This window comes from Palaemon carinicauda, chromosome 17, assembly GCF_036898095.1.
Source record: "Palaemon carinicauda isolate YSFRI2023 chromosome 17, ASM3689809v2, whole genome shotgun sequence".
Lineage (NCBI taxonomy): Eukaryota > Metazoa > Arthropoda > Malacostraca > Decapoda > Palaemonidae > Palaemon > Palaemon carinicauda.
Window position 1 is genome coordinate 66,859,529 of NC_090741.1, and position 17,505 is coordinate 66,877,033.

A 17,505-nucleotide genomic window follows, 5' to 3' on the forward strand; every position below is an offset into this window, starting at 1 on the left:
AGGACGCCACCAAGTCATGGGTGTCCTTCTGCACAAGCGAAGAAGCTATGTCCTTAACCAATTGTTGTGGAAACAAAAACTTTGATAAGGGAGCAAAGAGCAGTTCTGATCTCTGACAGGGAGTAACTCCTGCCGAAAGAAAAGAGCAAAGGGACTCTCGCTTCTTTAAGACTCCCGACGTAAAAGAGGAGGCGAGCTCATTGGAACCATCGCGGATGGCTTTATCCATACAGGACATTATCAGTAAGGAGACATCTCTATCAGCCGATGAGATTTTCCTACTTAAGGCTCCCAAAGACCAGTCAAGGAAGTTGAAAACTTCAAAGGCTCTCTATACGCCTTTCAGCAGATAGTCAAGGTCCGAGGAGGACCAACTAATCTTCGAGCGTCTCATGGCTAGGCGGCGGGGAGAGTCTACGAGGCTTGAGAAGTCACCCTGGGCAGAGGCAGGGACTCCCAAGCCGAGAACTTCTCCCGTGGCATACCAGACGCTCGATCTAGACGAGAGCTTTGACGGAGGGAAGGCAAAGGCCGTCTTCCCCAAACTCCTCCTGGTATCCAACCAGTCGCCTAAAAGTCGTAAAGCTCTCTTGGAAGAGCGAGAGAGCACTAGCTTTGTAAAGGCTGGCATGTTAGCAGGTAAGCCTAGAGCAAACTCAGACGGTGGCGAACGAGGAGCAACAGTGACGAAGTGATCGGGAAAAAGCTCCTTGAAAATTAACATGACTTTCTTAAAGTCCATTGATGGAGGAACCGTTCTAGGTTCGTCAACATCCGAAGGATGATCATCATGATGAGGGTCAGCAACGTCCTCATCTGAAGGATCCTCATCCGACAACTGCTGAGTAACAAGCAAAGGGGTTAGCCATGCTTGACACGCAGAGTCCACACGCACTGGTGCATTAGTAGCAGTCCAGGACGCTACGTCATGTAACTGCTTAACAGCCTGACTGTCAACAACAACAGGAGCGGGAGGACGCTCGACGTCAACTCGAGACTGTTTTGACTGCCTAGACTGAGCAGTCAAAACAACTCTAGACTGCGGTGGTTGACGCTCAGCGTCAAAACAAGTCAACTCCGCTGGTTGGCGAACGTCCTGAACGTCAACAAGAGCATTAGGAAGTGGCTGAACGTCCATATGCGGCTGAAAGTCAACACGTGACTGCATCGAGTGAGGCTCTACAAAGCGTGACTGACGTGACTTAGCTACGCCAACGTCAACAGGACGAGCAAAGGCTCGTTTTGGCGGCTGAAGGCCAGGATCTCGATGAGTTAAGCGGCGAGGATCATCGTGAACCTTATCGGCAGAATAGTCTTCCATAAGGGAGGCGAGCTTAATCTGCATGTCTTGCAGCACAACCCATTTAGGATCAACGGGAATGGGTGCGGTTAAAGACGGGGTTAACGTCTGAGACGGCACAACCTTGCCTACACCAAGACTCTCTGAGCCTGTGTAACGTTGCTGCTTAGGCGGCGAGCAGTCTTCCGATGACTGCAAAGGGTCAGAGCTGTCCCAATGGCTACAACCAGGACGCTGGACCTGTCCTGAAGGGACCGACTTTCGCTTAAGGGGCCTAGAAACCTTGCTCCACGGTTTCTTACGCGATAAGCCTTCGGATGACGAGGAGAAAATGGTCTCTCTCGTCTTATGGTAGGGGCGATCTTGGTGAGACACGCCTGTTACCATAGAGGGAACGTCTGTTCGCTGATCAAGGCCTCTCGAACCCATAAGTCGTACGACATTACTTCTCCCCTGGGCTTGGGAGCTTGCAAGAGGTCTCGGACTAGGCGAACGACAGGCACGAACAGACGAACCCTCGGTCGCAACACTGACAACACTTTGCGCACTAATCACTTTCCCACGATTTTCCGCTGTGGCACTCTGACACTTTAGCTCTTTAACGTCAGCCATGAGTTGATTACGATCTGTTGCTAACGATTCAACTCTTTCACCTAAGGCATGAATGGCACTTAACATGTCTCGCATCGATGGTTCCTGAGTGCCAGTAGGGGGTTCAGGCACAACCACTACAGGGGAAGGATTAGGTTCAGGGGCATGTGGAGAGGAAAAATCTACTGATCTAGAGGAACTCCTCCTTACCCTATCTCTCTCTAGCTTACGAGAATACTTGTCGTATTCAAGCCAATCGAATTCCGAAAGGCCCACGCATTCCTCACACCGATCTCCTAATTGACAGGTTTTACCCCGACAATTAGAACACACAGTATGTGGGTCGAGAGAGGCCTTTGGAAGACGCCTATTGCAATCCCTAGCATTACACTTACGAAATCTAGGGGCTTGTGAAGCGTCAGCCATTTTGAATTAGTCAAAGAAAGTCCAAAAAACAATCCAAGTCATCAACAATTAAATCTGTCCAATAAAGAGTTCAAGAGTTTAAGTTGAGGAAAAACACCTGCACTGCGAAAGCTCAAACCAAAATGAAGTACTTCACCAAATATGTTGAGAAAACTCCAGGTTATACAGCGAGTATTGATACGTCTTGTCGTCAAGGTCGACAGAGAAGAATTGAGGCTTGTTTACATGCATGTGTGGTATCTGGCCGATAGTTGGCGCTGGTGGGCACACCCGCAACCTTCATAGCGATCGCTCGCGAGTTTTTGTGTGTTTTTCTGTCGAGCCGCTGGAGCAGCAGCTATTATATATTCACCGGCTAAGTTAAATATTTAAAAATTGTTTTTACTGTACTGATAACTAGAGTGTGGGAAATTTGATTTTAAATAACTTGACTAAAGAAAACAGTGGCTGAGGAACTGACACCATGGTGAGAGGTTGTGAAATGAAATGCTGTATTCATATAAAGGGCAAAAAAATATTTATTTGAAAATTAAACTATTAGGAATACATTAATGTATCAATCAAAATAATCAAAGGCAAAATTAACATTCCTTTTGCATATTGTACCAGCAAGAGAAAAATACTAAGCAACATGCAAGATATACCACTACACTGTTACAAAACGGATCTTTAAAAATACTAACAAGACCATGACGGCAGAACCCTCAATGCCCGAATTCTTTACCGAAATATTCCCCCAATGTTAACAATCAATGGCATTAATATTGACCATTCATGCTCTGCCGTCAATCTGCTTTGAAGTATGGCAGCTAAAACTGAAAAATGGAATGCCAAAATACAGCTGAGGGCCAGTGTCTGTCTTCACTCATTACTTACAATCACATCACACAATTCATTGTTACACTAAAGTTTCTGTAAGCTTTTAGAAGTGTTGACATCACATTGATGGGACAGTATGAAAAATATTGCACTTTACTCAATACAACACCTCAATACAGTTTTCCCTTGATCGCAGGACTCTAACATACCATAATTTAATTCTTGTCCCTCATCTCACTCATATCATGAATATGGAAAACTCAGTCACCATAAACCTTTTTTTTTTCAGCAGGAGTCTCAGATCTCCAATTGGCAGGATTCCCTGTCATCCCAATCTCTTTTACAAGTTGGCCCTTATCAGTCTGACGATGAAGGTATCCATGAGTCATTGCAGACCTTCAGTTATAACAGTTAAACAGACCACTACACACTAGTAACAGGTAATACCCTAATTCTCTCTCCCTTACACTCCCTACTGAGTGTAGGGGCTGCTGTCAATACCTGGAAAGGAACAATAACAGATTAAGACATTTTTGGAAAGAGGGGCTTGAGGGATATAAAAGAAAATTAAAATCAAATATGTTTCATACACACAAACCTCTAAAGTTTTCTTAGACACAAACCCTTATATATTGCAGAGGAGCCCCCGCTGCAGTCATCTGGCCCTCGACCTTTGACCGTCACTGGACCTGCTACTAGTCCTCCAACTTCGGTCTAGACCTCTGCAGATCGTTCCCGATCTCCATCGGTGGATGCTCACCTTTTCAAAGGGCACATCCCAGTTCCTGACCTTCCACCCATCAGACCTGACGACCTTCCATCACCGTTCCTGTTCGCGGTAAAGCCTCTTGAGGACCTATCGAAGTGCGCAGCTGCGCGCCATCGCCCTACAGCTCGCCAACCTCCTACAAGACATCAGCACTCACCAGCAGCTCGTCAACACCAGCCTGCTCGTCAGTGCTCTATAACGCTTCGGCGCGCCCCTTCACCTGCTCGCCCTCATAGATGGCAGCTGCAACATGTGCCTACGGGCCAGCGCTCTCCTGTGCGCCCTGCGCCCACTCGCCAACGGTCTCTTACTCGCCAGCGTTCTCCTGCGCGTCCACGATCTCCTACGCTCCATCACTCTCCAGCATGCCCTGCGCCTACACGCCCACGATCTCCTACGCGCCAGCGCTTTCCCGCGCGCCAGCACTCACCTACGTGGCAAATCTCCTGCGCGCCAGCTCTCTCCCGCGCGCCAGCACTCGCCTGCACGTCGAGCGAGCTCCTGCGCGCCAGTGCTCTCCTACGCACCAGCGCTCTCCTGCGCGCCCTGCGCCCACTCGCCAACGGTCTCTTACTCGCCAGCGCTCTCCTGCACGTCCACGGTCTCCTACGCTCCATCACTCTCCAGCGCGCCCTGCGCCTACACGCCCACGATCTCCTACACGCCAGCGCTTTCCCGCGCGCCAGCACTCACCTATGTGCCAAATCTCCTGCGCGCCAGCTCTCTCCCGCGTGCCAGCACTCACCTGCATGTCGAGCGAGCTCCTGCGCGCCAGTGCTCTCCTACGCACCATCACTCTCCCGCGCGCCAGCACTTGCCTGCACGTCGAGCGAGCTCCTACGCGCCATCACTCTCCCGCGCGCCAGCACTCTCCTACACGCCATCGCTCTCCCACGCGCATGCGCCATCACTCTCCCGCGCGCCAGCACTCTCCTACACGTCATAGCTCTTCCACGCGCATGCGCCATCACCACACGTGATATCCAACGCTCTTCTAAGCACCAGCGCTCTCCTCCGCGCCAGGTCTTTCCCGCGCACACGCACCTGGACATGCGCGCCCGGCACCTGCCCGCGCACGCCAACACTTGCTAGTGCGCTAGCTCTCTCCCGCGTGCCACCACTCGTTTGTGCGTGCAAGCCAATGCTCGCTCATGCGCCAGCTATCACCTCCGTGCCAACTTTCGCTCGTGCGCGCCAACAGGCACTTGTACAGGAACCACACCCGGTCAGGACACCATCGCATCATTCCCCTCCCCGCAAACGCATTTCAGCACCCTTCGGGAAAAGGGGAACAGGCATCAGCAGAGGGGTTCAGGATCCCGGAATTGCCTTCTTCTAAAGTGGACCCACCTATTACGGTAACTCCTCGTAGGGAACCTGAGGTCCCTTTCCCTTCAGGGGATCTGTCTGACAGTGCTTCGGTCAGTCAGCAGCCTTGGTTCAGTGCCGTAGTCAGAGCTGTAGCACAGGCATTCAATCCTGCCCTGTCTGGCTGCTTGTCAGAGCAGCCTATAGCTCTAGACTTTCGACATGGAACCATGGCTTCCTCCACCCCATTAAAGAGGAAAAGAGGGGTTTCCGACATGGTCACTTCCTCTGTTATCTCCCCAGGGATACTCTCCCACCTTCCCTTTACCAAGGGAGTCGCGTTAGGAAAGGCCCTCCTCCATTCCACAGTCGGAGGAAACCTCCCTTCACGCTGAGAGTTCCCCACAGTCAGAGATCAGGAGGGACACAACATCCGGGCCTTCGATGTTGGAGTTTTACCTCCTTCCTCGGAAGGAGTTCAAAGACTCAAGACCCTGCCAAAGTCCTCTACCAGGACTACAAAGACGGAGACAGCCAGCCACTCGAGGGATGTCCGCGACCCACCCCGGGAAGAGCTCTTAGGTATGGAAGATGGAGACTTGGCGGCAAGTCCGACGTCAGAAGGAGAGCAAAAAGGGTCAGAACATGCATTCTGGCAGGTCCTGACTCTTATTAGGGTTCTCAGTGGGTTTTCTGACCCAGAGATACCCCCTTGGGAGGGCAAGGACACAGTCTTAGACCCTGTCTTTGGCACCCAGAAACCCTTAAAGACCAGTGCAGCCCTGCCCTGGTCTCACGGGTTGAAGGGTGCCAGGGCTAAGATCGCCAACAGCTCTCCGAGTTTGCCGCCTCCAACCGTTTCGGCTCTACCAACAAGCTCATCTCACCTCCTCATGTACAACAGAAGAGGTGCTTTGAGATCCTGGAGGAGCCCAGTCCAGCTCTTCCTCTTCATCACTCTCTGGAAGAGCTAACTAAGGGGATCTCTCTTGAGAGACACTCCAGCCGACAGGTCTCTTTCTCGGCGGCCGAAGTCGTTGATCAGGAGGTCACAAAGTATGCTATGCAGGCTACTTCGTGGCTGGATATCTGGTTAGGGACCTTGGGAATCCTGGTATAAACCAAGTATTTCTTCAAGGAGCGTACTAGGAAGGCAATGGAGACCTTCCTTCTCTCGGGCACTCGCACGATCGAGTTTCTTGCCCTCCAAGTTTCGAACTTGTGGGCAAGCACCATCTTGAAACGTCGAGATGCGGTGTCTGAGATATTCCACCAGCAGGTCCCCTACGTCGAGCTAACTAGGCTCAGACATTCCTCTCTAGAGGGAGCCCACCTGTTTGAGCCTAAGGACGTGGAACTTGCTGCTGAGAGGTGGAGGAAGTCTCATCAGGACTCCCTCCTCCATAGAGCTTTGATATCCAAGCCCTATAAACCTCCAGCACCTCAGCAGTTCTGTCCAACCAAGACCACAACAACGAAAACAGCAGCGAAGACAGTGGTGTCTAATAAGCCCTTTCCTGTCAAGGACAAGAAAGGCAAGAAGTCCTCCAGGGGAGGGAAAATTCCTGGAGGGAGCAGCCGAGGCCGCAAACGCTAGGATAGGCACTCCCCCTGCTTCTCCACCAGTGGGGGGATGCCTACTAAGTTGCTCGTACCAGTTTAAGCAACTCGGGGCCGATCCCTGGACAATCTCCGTGATTCGTCTAGGATATCGCATCCCGTTCATAACATTTCTCCCTCCCCTAACCAGGAATCCAGTGTCAATAGACTCCTTTGCCATGGGATCAGCAAAAGGCCAGGGCCTTCGGGCAGAAGTCCAGACCCGGTTGAAGAAGGACGCTCTCTCGACGGGTCCCCAGGCTTCTTCAGTCGACTCTTTTTTGTAAGAAAGGCGTCTGGAGGCTGGAGACCAGTCATCGACCTCTCAGCCGTGAACAAGTTTGTCAAACAAACTCCGTTCAGCATGGAGACGGCAGACATGGTCAGACTAGCGGTAAGACCTCAGGACTTCGTGTGTACACTGGACCTAAAGGACGCATACTTCCAGATCCCAGTCCATCCGTCCTCAAGGAAGTACTTAAGATTCAGATTAGACAATAGGAAGTACCAGTTCAAGGTGTTGTGCTTCGGTCTTTCCACAGCACCTCAAGTTTTCACCAGAGTGTTTTCCCTAATGTCATCTTTGGCACACAGGATCGGCATCTGTCTCCTCCGCTATCTGGACGACTGGCTAATCCTAGCAGACTCGGTGTCAACTCTTCATCCCTGCTTCCTACACAGAGACTGGTATACCTAAGCATAATTATAGACACCAATCTCCACAAAGCCTTCCCATCAGACGACAGGATAACAAGGCTGAGAAAGGTCGCAAGACCTTTTCTCAAACGAGAAGAACTTCTAGCCCAAACATGGTTACGTCTTCTCGGTCTCCTTTCATCACTGGGCAGTCTAGTTCCCAATGGTCGCCTCAGGATGAGATCCCTCCAGTGGCGACTCAAGTCCCGGTGGAATCAGACTCGCGATTCTCCGGACATCCGGATCCCCGTGGGATCAGCGGAACTAACGGACCTCAAGTGGTGGGTGGCAGACGAGAATCTACGAAAGTGAGTGGATCTTCTCGTCTTCCCCCGGATTTGATGCTGTTCTCAGACGCTTCAAAAAAAGGGGGGGTGGCTCACGTTCTGCACCACACAACCTCAGGCCTCTGGTCAGAGTCAGAAGAGTACCTCCACATAAATCTCCTAAGAGATGAAGGCCATCTTTCTGGCCCTTCAACAGTTCCAACAATTATTGGCGGGCCCCTCATTGGTCGTGATGAGTGACAACACCACAGTAGTGGGTTACATCAACAAGCAAGGAGGTACTTTTTTGCAGCACCTATCGCATCTAGCAGTAGAGATACTGAGATGGGCCGAGATCCACTCAATACCATTATCGACACGCTTCATTCCGGGCAAAGGGAATGTGCTCGCCGACAACTTGAGCAGGGCATCTCAGATAGTGAGTACCAAGTGGTCTTTGGATCATCTAGTAGCCAACAAAGTCCTGACTTTGTGGGGTTCTCCGATAGTGGACCTCTTCGCAATAGCCCTGAACTTCAGGCTCCCGTTGTATTGTTCCCCAGTCCCAGACGCCAAGGCTCTCTGGCAAGATGCATTCCAACAACGGTGGGAGAATATCGACGTTTACGCCTTTACTCCGTTCTGTCTGATCAGGAGGGTACCAACAAGGCTAGAACATCGGTCAATCTTTCGATGACCCTCATAGCTCCGCTATGGCATCACGCAGAATGGTTTCCGGACCTTCTTTGCAACTCCTAACAGAGCCCCCAAGAGAACTCCCTCCACGACAATCTACTCAAACAACCACATGCCAACATATTCCACGAAGCCGTAGCTTTGCTACGACTTCATGCCTGGAGACTATCCAGCATCTCCTCTCTGAGAGTATTTTTGCAACAAGTTGCGATTAGGATGACTAGACACCTGTGAAAGTCATCAGCAGCAGTCTACCAGGCTAAGTGGAAAGTCTTCTGTGGTTGGTGTCGTGGAAGGGATATATCTCCTCTCGATGCCACTATTCCAGCAATAGCGGAGTTCCTCGTGTATTTGCGTAGAGAAATGCACCTGTCAGTCTTGGCAGTGAAAGGCTATCGCTCAACCTTAAGCCTCGCCTTTAGACTGAAAGGAATAGATATTTCTTCATCGCTAGAACTTTCCTTACTCATACGGAGTTATGAACTTACCTGCCCTCAGTCTGAAGTGAGACCGCCCCCATGAAATGTGGTTCGAGTTCTCAGGTCTCTTAAGAGACCTCCCTATGAACCATTACGCCAGGCAACAGATTGCCACCTGACTTGGAAGACTGTGTTCCTGCTAGCTTTGGCTTCAGCCAAACGAGTCAGTGAACTTCATGGTGTCTCATACGACATCGCCCATTCAAGGGGATGGGGAGAGGTAACGTTCAGCTTCGTCCCTGATTTTATTGCTAAGACTTAGACCCCCGGGAGTAGCTGATCCACGATTCGACTCCCTCCGGATTTCGAGTCTTTGTTCAGTAGCAGATGACCCAGACCATCTCTTACTCTGCCCAGTGAGGAGTTTGAGGCTGTAACTTAAAAGAACAGCCGCAGCCCGTCCTCGTGTGCCTGCGCTATTTGTCAGCACAGGAAGGACCAAGAGGAGGGTCACCAAAAACACCATCTCAGCATGGATTCGCAAGGTCATAGACCATACATTAAATCCAGACCCTCCTCCTTCACGTCACTCCAGAGCTCATGATGTCGGGCGTAGCTACGTCCCAGGCATTCAAGAGAAACTTCTCAGTGATGCAGGTTCTTTAAGATGGGGTGTGGAAACGTCAGACCACATTCACATCCCACTACCTGCAAGACGTGACCCACAGGAGACTCGATACGTTCTCTATTATTCCTGTGGTGGCTGCACAACAGCTGGTTTAAGACCTCAAGCTCCTTATTGGACAAGTAGCAGACAGTTGAGGGCATTGTTACCTGGTTTTAGTCTGCGTGAATGAAGAGGATTGACTGGCTCTTATTCTTTTCTTCATCCTCCCCTCTCTTGGGGAAAGCAGCATCCGGGGTTCTCTGCACAGCTGACTTCAAACCACTGCAGGTAAACCTTGCTCCCTTGTATACCTAGTATTTAAATTAATACTGTTGTGTCCCCATACCCTGGTGAGGTGGTATTGGGAAAGTCTTGGTTACAACAATTTTTCCTTTTAAAAACTCGGAATAACTTTACCTGGACGGTCACACTTCTATATATCTCAACACACATCTCGCGTAGGCCGCGGACCTTGCGTAACAAGGTTTTAGCGAGGTGCAGGGACTCCTTATTGTTGAGTACTGACATACTCAGATATGGAGCCCCTGGGTAAAGCCAAAGGCCAGATTGGCAGGGATGTCCACCCTTCCTAATGGGTGAATCACCCCTAATAAATAGCCTGGTTTGTATTCCAGTTACGGAACAAATTGCAAATTCGTAGATAATTTGTATTTTTCCTAACTATACAAACCTTAGCTATTTATACAAACTTGCCCGCCAGCCCTATCCCCCTTGAAAGCCTATCTCCAAGCAAAGTGAGCTAAATCACAGGTGTGTGAGGGGGAGCGGTAGCAAGCTACCCTACCTTAACCCCCCCCCCCAACTAGCGGTGTGGTTGTTAACCGTCGCTAAACTTCAATGGCTCGTCATTTCAGCAACGCCGAAAGTAATACCCCTAATAAATAGCTAAGGTTTGTATAGTTAGGAAAAATACAAATTATCTATGAATTTGTCATTTTAAGTCAAATAATCCTATGATAAATGGCATTTCGTTAATTTTGTTTTAGACTGTATAAGTAATTTATCTTATATAGAATAGTTCTGAAATACTGCAATTTACAACACATTCAGGGTACTGTAGAGTTCTTTGTGATTCATGCATCATTGAATACTATCAGTCATATGATGTCTGCATTCACAGTTTTGAATGTTTAGAGACCAAATCTTTAGAGTTCTTTATAAAAGAGAGAGAGAGAGAGAGAGAGAGAGATACTCACAATTGCATTTTGTGGGTTTTTAGTTCTATCAGAATCTCAGTTTTTGTCTTACCATTCTCAGAAGTTTTCAGTCTTTAATAATCATTTATATTAATTTGTCTTTGTTCCGACACCTCCTACAAACCTTTCGCTCCTTATTTTATAAGAATATTACTTCGGCGAAGCTGAATTATCCGTAAGACTTTTAATGAGATGAACAACCATGCCACTAATTAGCTGGGGGTTAGCGTTGGGTAGACCAGCCACCCTGCTCTCACACTTGCCGGTGATATGACGCCAGTTGCTTTTGGCTCTGGAGAAGTTAGACTTGCTGTCTCTCTCTCTCTTTCTCTCTCCTGTTAGCATAACTGGCTGTTTACTTTAATGATTTCTTTTTGAGTGAGTGGTCATCCTCCCAGTGGGAGCAGTTCGGTAGGTGACGAAATCTAGGAAGTGACTTCTTATTCCGGCGTCTTGTTCCCTCCTTGTTGTGTCTTTCCTTGCTAGGACTTTTCCGGAGAATGAACGAGCAAGAACGAAGACCAACTGACCCCCAAACAACCCTTAGGTGCAGACACCATCGCTTCCCTTAACGAAGCAACGGCGTCCACCACTGGGGGAATCTCCCCGTTGCCTGCCCTCCTTTGGGCTTTCAGGTCTCCCTGCTGAGGAATAAAGGTTTTTTTAGGGTACTCCAGTTAAGGACACAGCTGGAGCACATACCTGCCTCCGCAGGGATTGACCACAGTCTTCCCCTCCGAGAGACTGGGGATGGGTGAACCGCCAGAGATTCTTGTGCCCTAGGCTGCAACAGTCTCTGCATCTACCCATCATCCTTCCTTTTTGCAGCTCCGGTGTACGAAGAAGAGCAGTTGCAGGCTGGTACTCCTCGGAGTTACCATTTGGGGTTTCCTCCTAGTGCCTCCTAATGCTGGAACACGAGAAAAACCCAGAAGCAAGTCTTCTAAGCTTGCTGATTACGAAGCCACCCTCAGACTGAGCTTGCTCAAAGTGCTGAGGGCTGTAGTATTTAAAGCCCTGAGCTTCTCTGCCAGGTGTAGAGTGCAGATGAGAGAGTGAGGCCCTCATCTCATATGCAGTTGCCCCGTCGGAGGTTCGGAACAAGTGCTTGATTCGTCGAGCCTCATTCCAGCTCTTCGGTGCAATCAGATGGTGGTGACGCCTGACTATTTTTGGTTGCTGCCTCTCCCATAAGGACCCAGGGCACAAGAAGTGTCATGAGCAATTTCCCTTCGGGGTTATTGCCACAGATGGTGATGCCTGCCAACCGTTTGCGGATGCCTCCTCTCCCATAGACGAGTCTTTTAGGCGACAACCCTTCTGGGTTATTGTCGCATATGGTGATACTTTTGGCTGTCAACTCTCATCATCCGGCCCATTGGGTACAATAAAGCTCATAGAGTTTTGTGAGGCCAGGCCCTTCGGGACTCTGCTTCGGGTATTCCTTAGCTGTTTTTCCTGGTGTGTATCAGTGCACAGGAATATCTTTCTTAAACTTGCTCGCCACCATACAAGCTCATGCCTCCTCCCAAGAGCATTCTAGACAACTCGCCAGCCTCCCTTGGGAATGCTGGAGAATGTTCATGTGTTTTTCATGCTTAGGCAAACAACCCTTCCATGTGGGAGAGCGAACCCAGACACTACGCACCAAACGAGGGTCTGGACGAGCGCCTTTAACCTAATTATGCAAGAGCAAACCCACACACTGAGCATTAGCAAGGCGAGTGACCAAGTTCCTCTCGCTGACGAGGGTCTGCTCAAGTGCTGAGTGGTGGCAAGCATCTCTACCCTATTCATTTTCACAAAAGAGCCCACCCGGACACTAAGAGGTAATAGCAAGGTGCATGAGTGGCTCTTCTCGCTGACGAGGTCTGCGTAACTATAATTGCTCACCATCACTTGCATATTGAGATTTTGGCACGAGCTACTTCTGTTGCGTTTACGTCTTATACAACCACCAGACCTCGCCAGGGAGGTGGAAACCTGCAGCCATACAACGAGGCTTGTAAGACAAAACTCTCAAGGGTTAATACCGCAAATGGTGATGCTTTCCGACTGCTTGCGGCCGCCAAATGCCACCATTATGCCCCCACGGTACAACGAGCCTTGTTAGACATAATCTTTCAGGGTTATTGCCGAAAATAGGAATGCCTGCCAACCACTTGCTGTCGCCACATCCCACATTGTATCCCGCGGGCACAACGAGTTTCATGAAACAGAATCCTTCGGGTTTATAATCTCGGACTTCTCCCTATGGTATAGAGGACTTATCGAAACACTTAGCCATGTAGGCCTCTGATCACTCAGTCTCCACCTTACCCTGTCATGCCCTTACGGCACAACAATTTCTCGAGACATAACCCTTCGAGGTTATTGTCTCATGCCTCTACTCCTAATGGGAGGAAATCAGCTTGTGCTTACAATTAAATAATGATAGCAAATAATTATTTGCTTACAAGTGCGCTTGTTCCCCCCGTAGGCGAGCTCCTACTACTGACAAAAGTCTTATCGCTTTGTTTTTCTAGGTAGTAGGTTGGCCAGGGTACCAGCCACCCATTGAGATACTACTGCTAAAGAGTTATGGGGTCCTTTAACTGGCCAGACAGTACTACATTGGATTCTTCTCTCTGGTTGTGGTTCATTTTCAATTAGCCTTAACATACACCGAATAGTCTGGCCTATTCTTTACATACTCTCCTCTGTCCTCATACACCTAACAACACTGACACTACCCAACAATTCTTCTTCACCCAAGGGGTTACTGCACTGTCATTGTTCAGTAGCCACTTTCCACTAGGTAAGGGTAGAAGAGACTCTTTAGCTATGGTAAGCAGCTCTTCTAGGAGAAGGACACTCCAAAATCAAACCATTGTTCTCTAGTCGTGGGTAGTACCATAGCCTCTGTACCATGGTCTTCTACTGTCTTGAGTTCTCTTGTTTGAGGGTACACTCGGGCACACTTTTCTATCTTATTTCTCTTTCTCTTGTTTTATTAAAGTTTTTATAGTTGATATAGGAGATGTTTATTTTGATGTTACTGTTCTTAAAATATTTTTATTTTTTATTTTTTCCTTTCTTCACTGAGCTATATTCCTTGTTGGAGCCCCTGGGCTTATAGAATCCTGCTCTTCCAACCAGGGTTGTAGTTTAGCAATAATAATAATAATAATACTGTAATAATAATAATAATAATAGTAATAATAGTAATAATAATAATAATAATAGCTGCATGCACTTCTCGTGAGCGCAGGATTACTCACAGATATGTTCACAATGCTATGGCTAGTTGACGATCAATTCCTTTTGGCCAATGATGTTGCACTTTGTCACATTTACATTACAGTCAGCCCTCCTTCTTTGCGATAGTTATGTTACAGACACAGGTACAAAAAGGGAATTTTCGCGAATAAATGCTACACTAGGGTGGCTTAACTCCTAACCTAAAAAGTCACTGCCCCTTGCCACGAGCGGGTTCCCGAGCTGATGATTAACACTAAATACTGCCTAATATTATTTTAATCTGGTTTCTACAACATTTTATAACCATATGTACAGTGTACAGTTCATTTGCACACATGTACACTATGTACTAGACACAGTAAGGTTATAGTACAGTATTGTGCTAAGGTAAAGTTTTCCGAGTCATCATCATCCCCTTACTGTTCTGTATAACAAAAGTTGTTTCTATCTAGTAATACTGTGCTGTAACCTAATACTCACTGATATTGTTGTGTATATTAGTGTAATATATGTATAGCAAAATTACTTCAGTACAGCTTAACTGTACTTACTGTAAGTGTTTGGTGTTTTCGTTCAGACGACTCGTAGCCTATGCGTTTTCTTGAAGTATGACCCAACTTCTTATGTGTTGTCTCTTGCGCAGTATATTATATCTATACTTTCTTAAACAGAAATACAGCTTATTTTAGAAACTAAAACCTTAAATATCTCAATAATAATAGCTTCTTTTAAATAAACAAACAAACAAAAACAGTGCATTTGATTACTTTTCAAGAGCTGATCTCTCTCTCTCTCTCTCTCTCTCTCTCTCTCTCTCTCTCTCTCTCTCTCTCTCTCTCTCTCTCTCTCTCTCAGTATTGTATATCTTAACGGGACCGTCTGCTATGGTGTTTTGACATAACAACTTTCAGAAATCGAAAATCGTTTTGTTTCTATGTATGCAGAAACATATCATACATGCTCTCCAGAAGTTTCAGCCAATTATTTTTACAAATAATGAAGATAAAGTGTTCTTTAAATGATGATGTCATCTTTATTGCGTATGAGCGATCAGAACCAGTGATCAGTCTCTGAGCTTAGATAAGGCTTTCCTTCCCATGCTAGTAATCACGAATGTGAGACATGTACAGGGCTCCATGAGATTAGTTTCCTAGTAAATATTTGTTTAGGGGACATGATCTGTGTGGATTGTCCACAAGCCAAGGAGTTCCTACCTGGAAGCGCTATCAGAAATAGGAACATTTTACCCTCATGGCTCACTTTCAGGAGACATTATGGGGATCAAGGTTCGTCGTCACCTAATGGCTGGTATTCATGCAATGCGCCTATCTGCTATCTGATACCACTTTTTGTGAACTCCTCCTGTTTCAAAGGCATAAGTAACAGACTAGTTCTGCCTCAGATCTGGACCATAACCTCTTATGACTGGGTTTATCATCGGCTTCTTTTCTGTACATCCACAGGTTTGATCTCTGCCCAGATAATTATAGTCTAAAGGAAGGAAATTTCTTCACCAAGTGCCAAGCCTCTCTCTGTGGTCAGAGTATCTGCCTAAACTAGACTTGACACTTATCAACTATAGGTTATGATTTCTAGTGGGAGCTAACAAGGTTGCCAACAAGATGTCCTGCTCAATTGACAATGGTGTTCCCCTTCCCCGTGTATGATAACATCTAGAGTTGCAGAACATATTTGTGGTAGGGAATGGAGTAGGAAGTATGTTATGGAAGATATACAGTATAAGGGAAATTCTCCTAATAACAATATAAATCTCTTGTAAATACAGAAGTAATCAATATTGATGTAACAAAGGTGTCTTGTGGGTGTTCTCAATTATTTTTTTCTGGGTCCTTTTTTTTAATCTTAATAATTTTGACTTTTGCAGATCATCACTTGTTTCTGGTCGCTTTGGCTTTGGTCATTTGAAACGTAAAGAAATTGAAGAGACTGCTGAAAAAGTAGGGCAGCCAAAACAGTCTGGTAACATGAGTATAAAAAAGCAGAAAAAATTAGGATTGATTGAAAAGAAACCTCGAAAGCAACCATTCCCATTTAAGAAGGTAGGAGACGAGAGATTCACTCACAGGGTCCGTTTAGTAATCCAAGACTTCATTGAAAACTCCGATAATGAGGATCTGATATTTTCTACAAAGCTCACTCCTTTCCAAAGAAAAGTCATTCATGAGTGAGTACCATTATTTAGTTCATTGAATTTTTCAAATTGAATTTATTTGTGTTTTAATTGTCAAATGTTGAATTTATTTATGTTTTAATTGTCAAATGTTGAATTTATTTATGTTTTAATTGTCAAATGTTGAAGAAGATACAGTAGGATAACAAGCAGACATTGATTTTATTCTCTTTTATTTTGGGAATGGACAGCAAGTTGCAAGCAACTTCCATAGTGTACTTATAAAGCCTTCACAGTTGACAGGATGAAAATTAATTATTTTCATGAATATCCCCTGATGTTCATATTGCTTTGTCCTTGAAGCCAACTGAACAGTAATGTAATTTCCAAAAGACACAAAATTTCCTGTTCTCTCACCCACCAAGGGGTGGTAAAGAATAGAGGGTTGGGCATGAATGTAATAAGAGTTCTGTATGAGAAAGTGATTGTACCAACCGTAATGTACGGATCGTAGTTGTGGGGACTGAAAGTGATGGAGAGACAGAAATTGAATGTGTTTGAGATGAAGTGTCTAGGATTATGGCTGGTATATCTCAAGTAGATAGGGTTAGGAACGAAGTAGTGAGGGTGAGAATGGGTGTAAGAAATGAGTTAGCAGCTAGAGGGGATATGAATGTGTTGAGGTGGTTTGGCCATGTTGAGAGAATGGAAAATGGCTGCCTGCTTAAGAATGTGATGAATGCAAGAGTTGATGGGAAAAGTACAAGAGGAAGGGCAAGGTTTGGGTGGATGGATGGAGTGAAGAAAGTTCTGGGTGATAGGAGGATAGATGTGAGAGAGGCAAGAGAGCGTGCTAGAAATAGGAATGAATGGCAAGCAATTGTGACTTAGTTCCGGTAGGGTCTGCTGCTTCCTCCGGTCTCCTTGGATGACTGCGGATGTAGCAGAAATAGGGGATTCAGCATTATGAAGCTGTGGTGGATAATGGTGGAGGGTGGGCTGTGGCACCCTAGCAGTACCAGCCGAACTTGGTTGAGTCCCTTGTCAGGCTGGGAGGAACGTAGAGAGGAAAGGTCCCTATTTTTTCATTTTTTGATGTCGGCTACCCCCCAAAATTGGGGAAAGGGCCTTGGTATATGTATGTATGTATAAAACTTTCATATTCTAAATAGACACCTTTTGAAAATGATGTCTATACACTGAAAAATAATACAAATAAAAATAAAAATGCAAAGAAAAATTTCAGTATACAACTTTTAGTGTATGAAATTTTTTTTCAATTGATTTTTAAATGCAAAAATGGTTCTAAATACAAAATAGTATAGTCTATTTTTATAGCGGTGCATATTTGCACCCACTCA

The 17,505-nt window shown here is 46.7% G+C and overlaps 1 protein-coding gene across 1 annotated transcript in view; it reads left to right on the top strand.

Moving 5' to 3' along the window:
• LOC137656405 (uncharacterized) overlaps nt 1–17,505 on the top strand; it is a 166,500-nt gene that overhangs the window by 79,331 nt on the left and 69,664 nt on the right. The window contains exon 6 of the mRNA XM_068390581.1: nt 15,899–16,198. Within this exon, the coding sequence (XP_068246682.1) occupies nt 15,899–16,198 (300 nt within the window). The remainder of the gene's footprint in view (nt 1–15,898; nt 16,199–17,505) is intronic.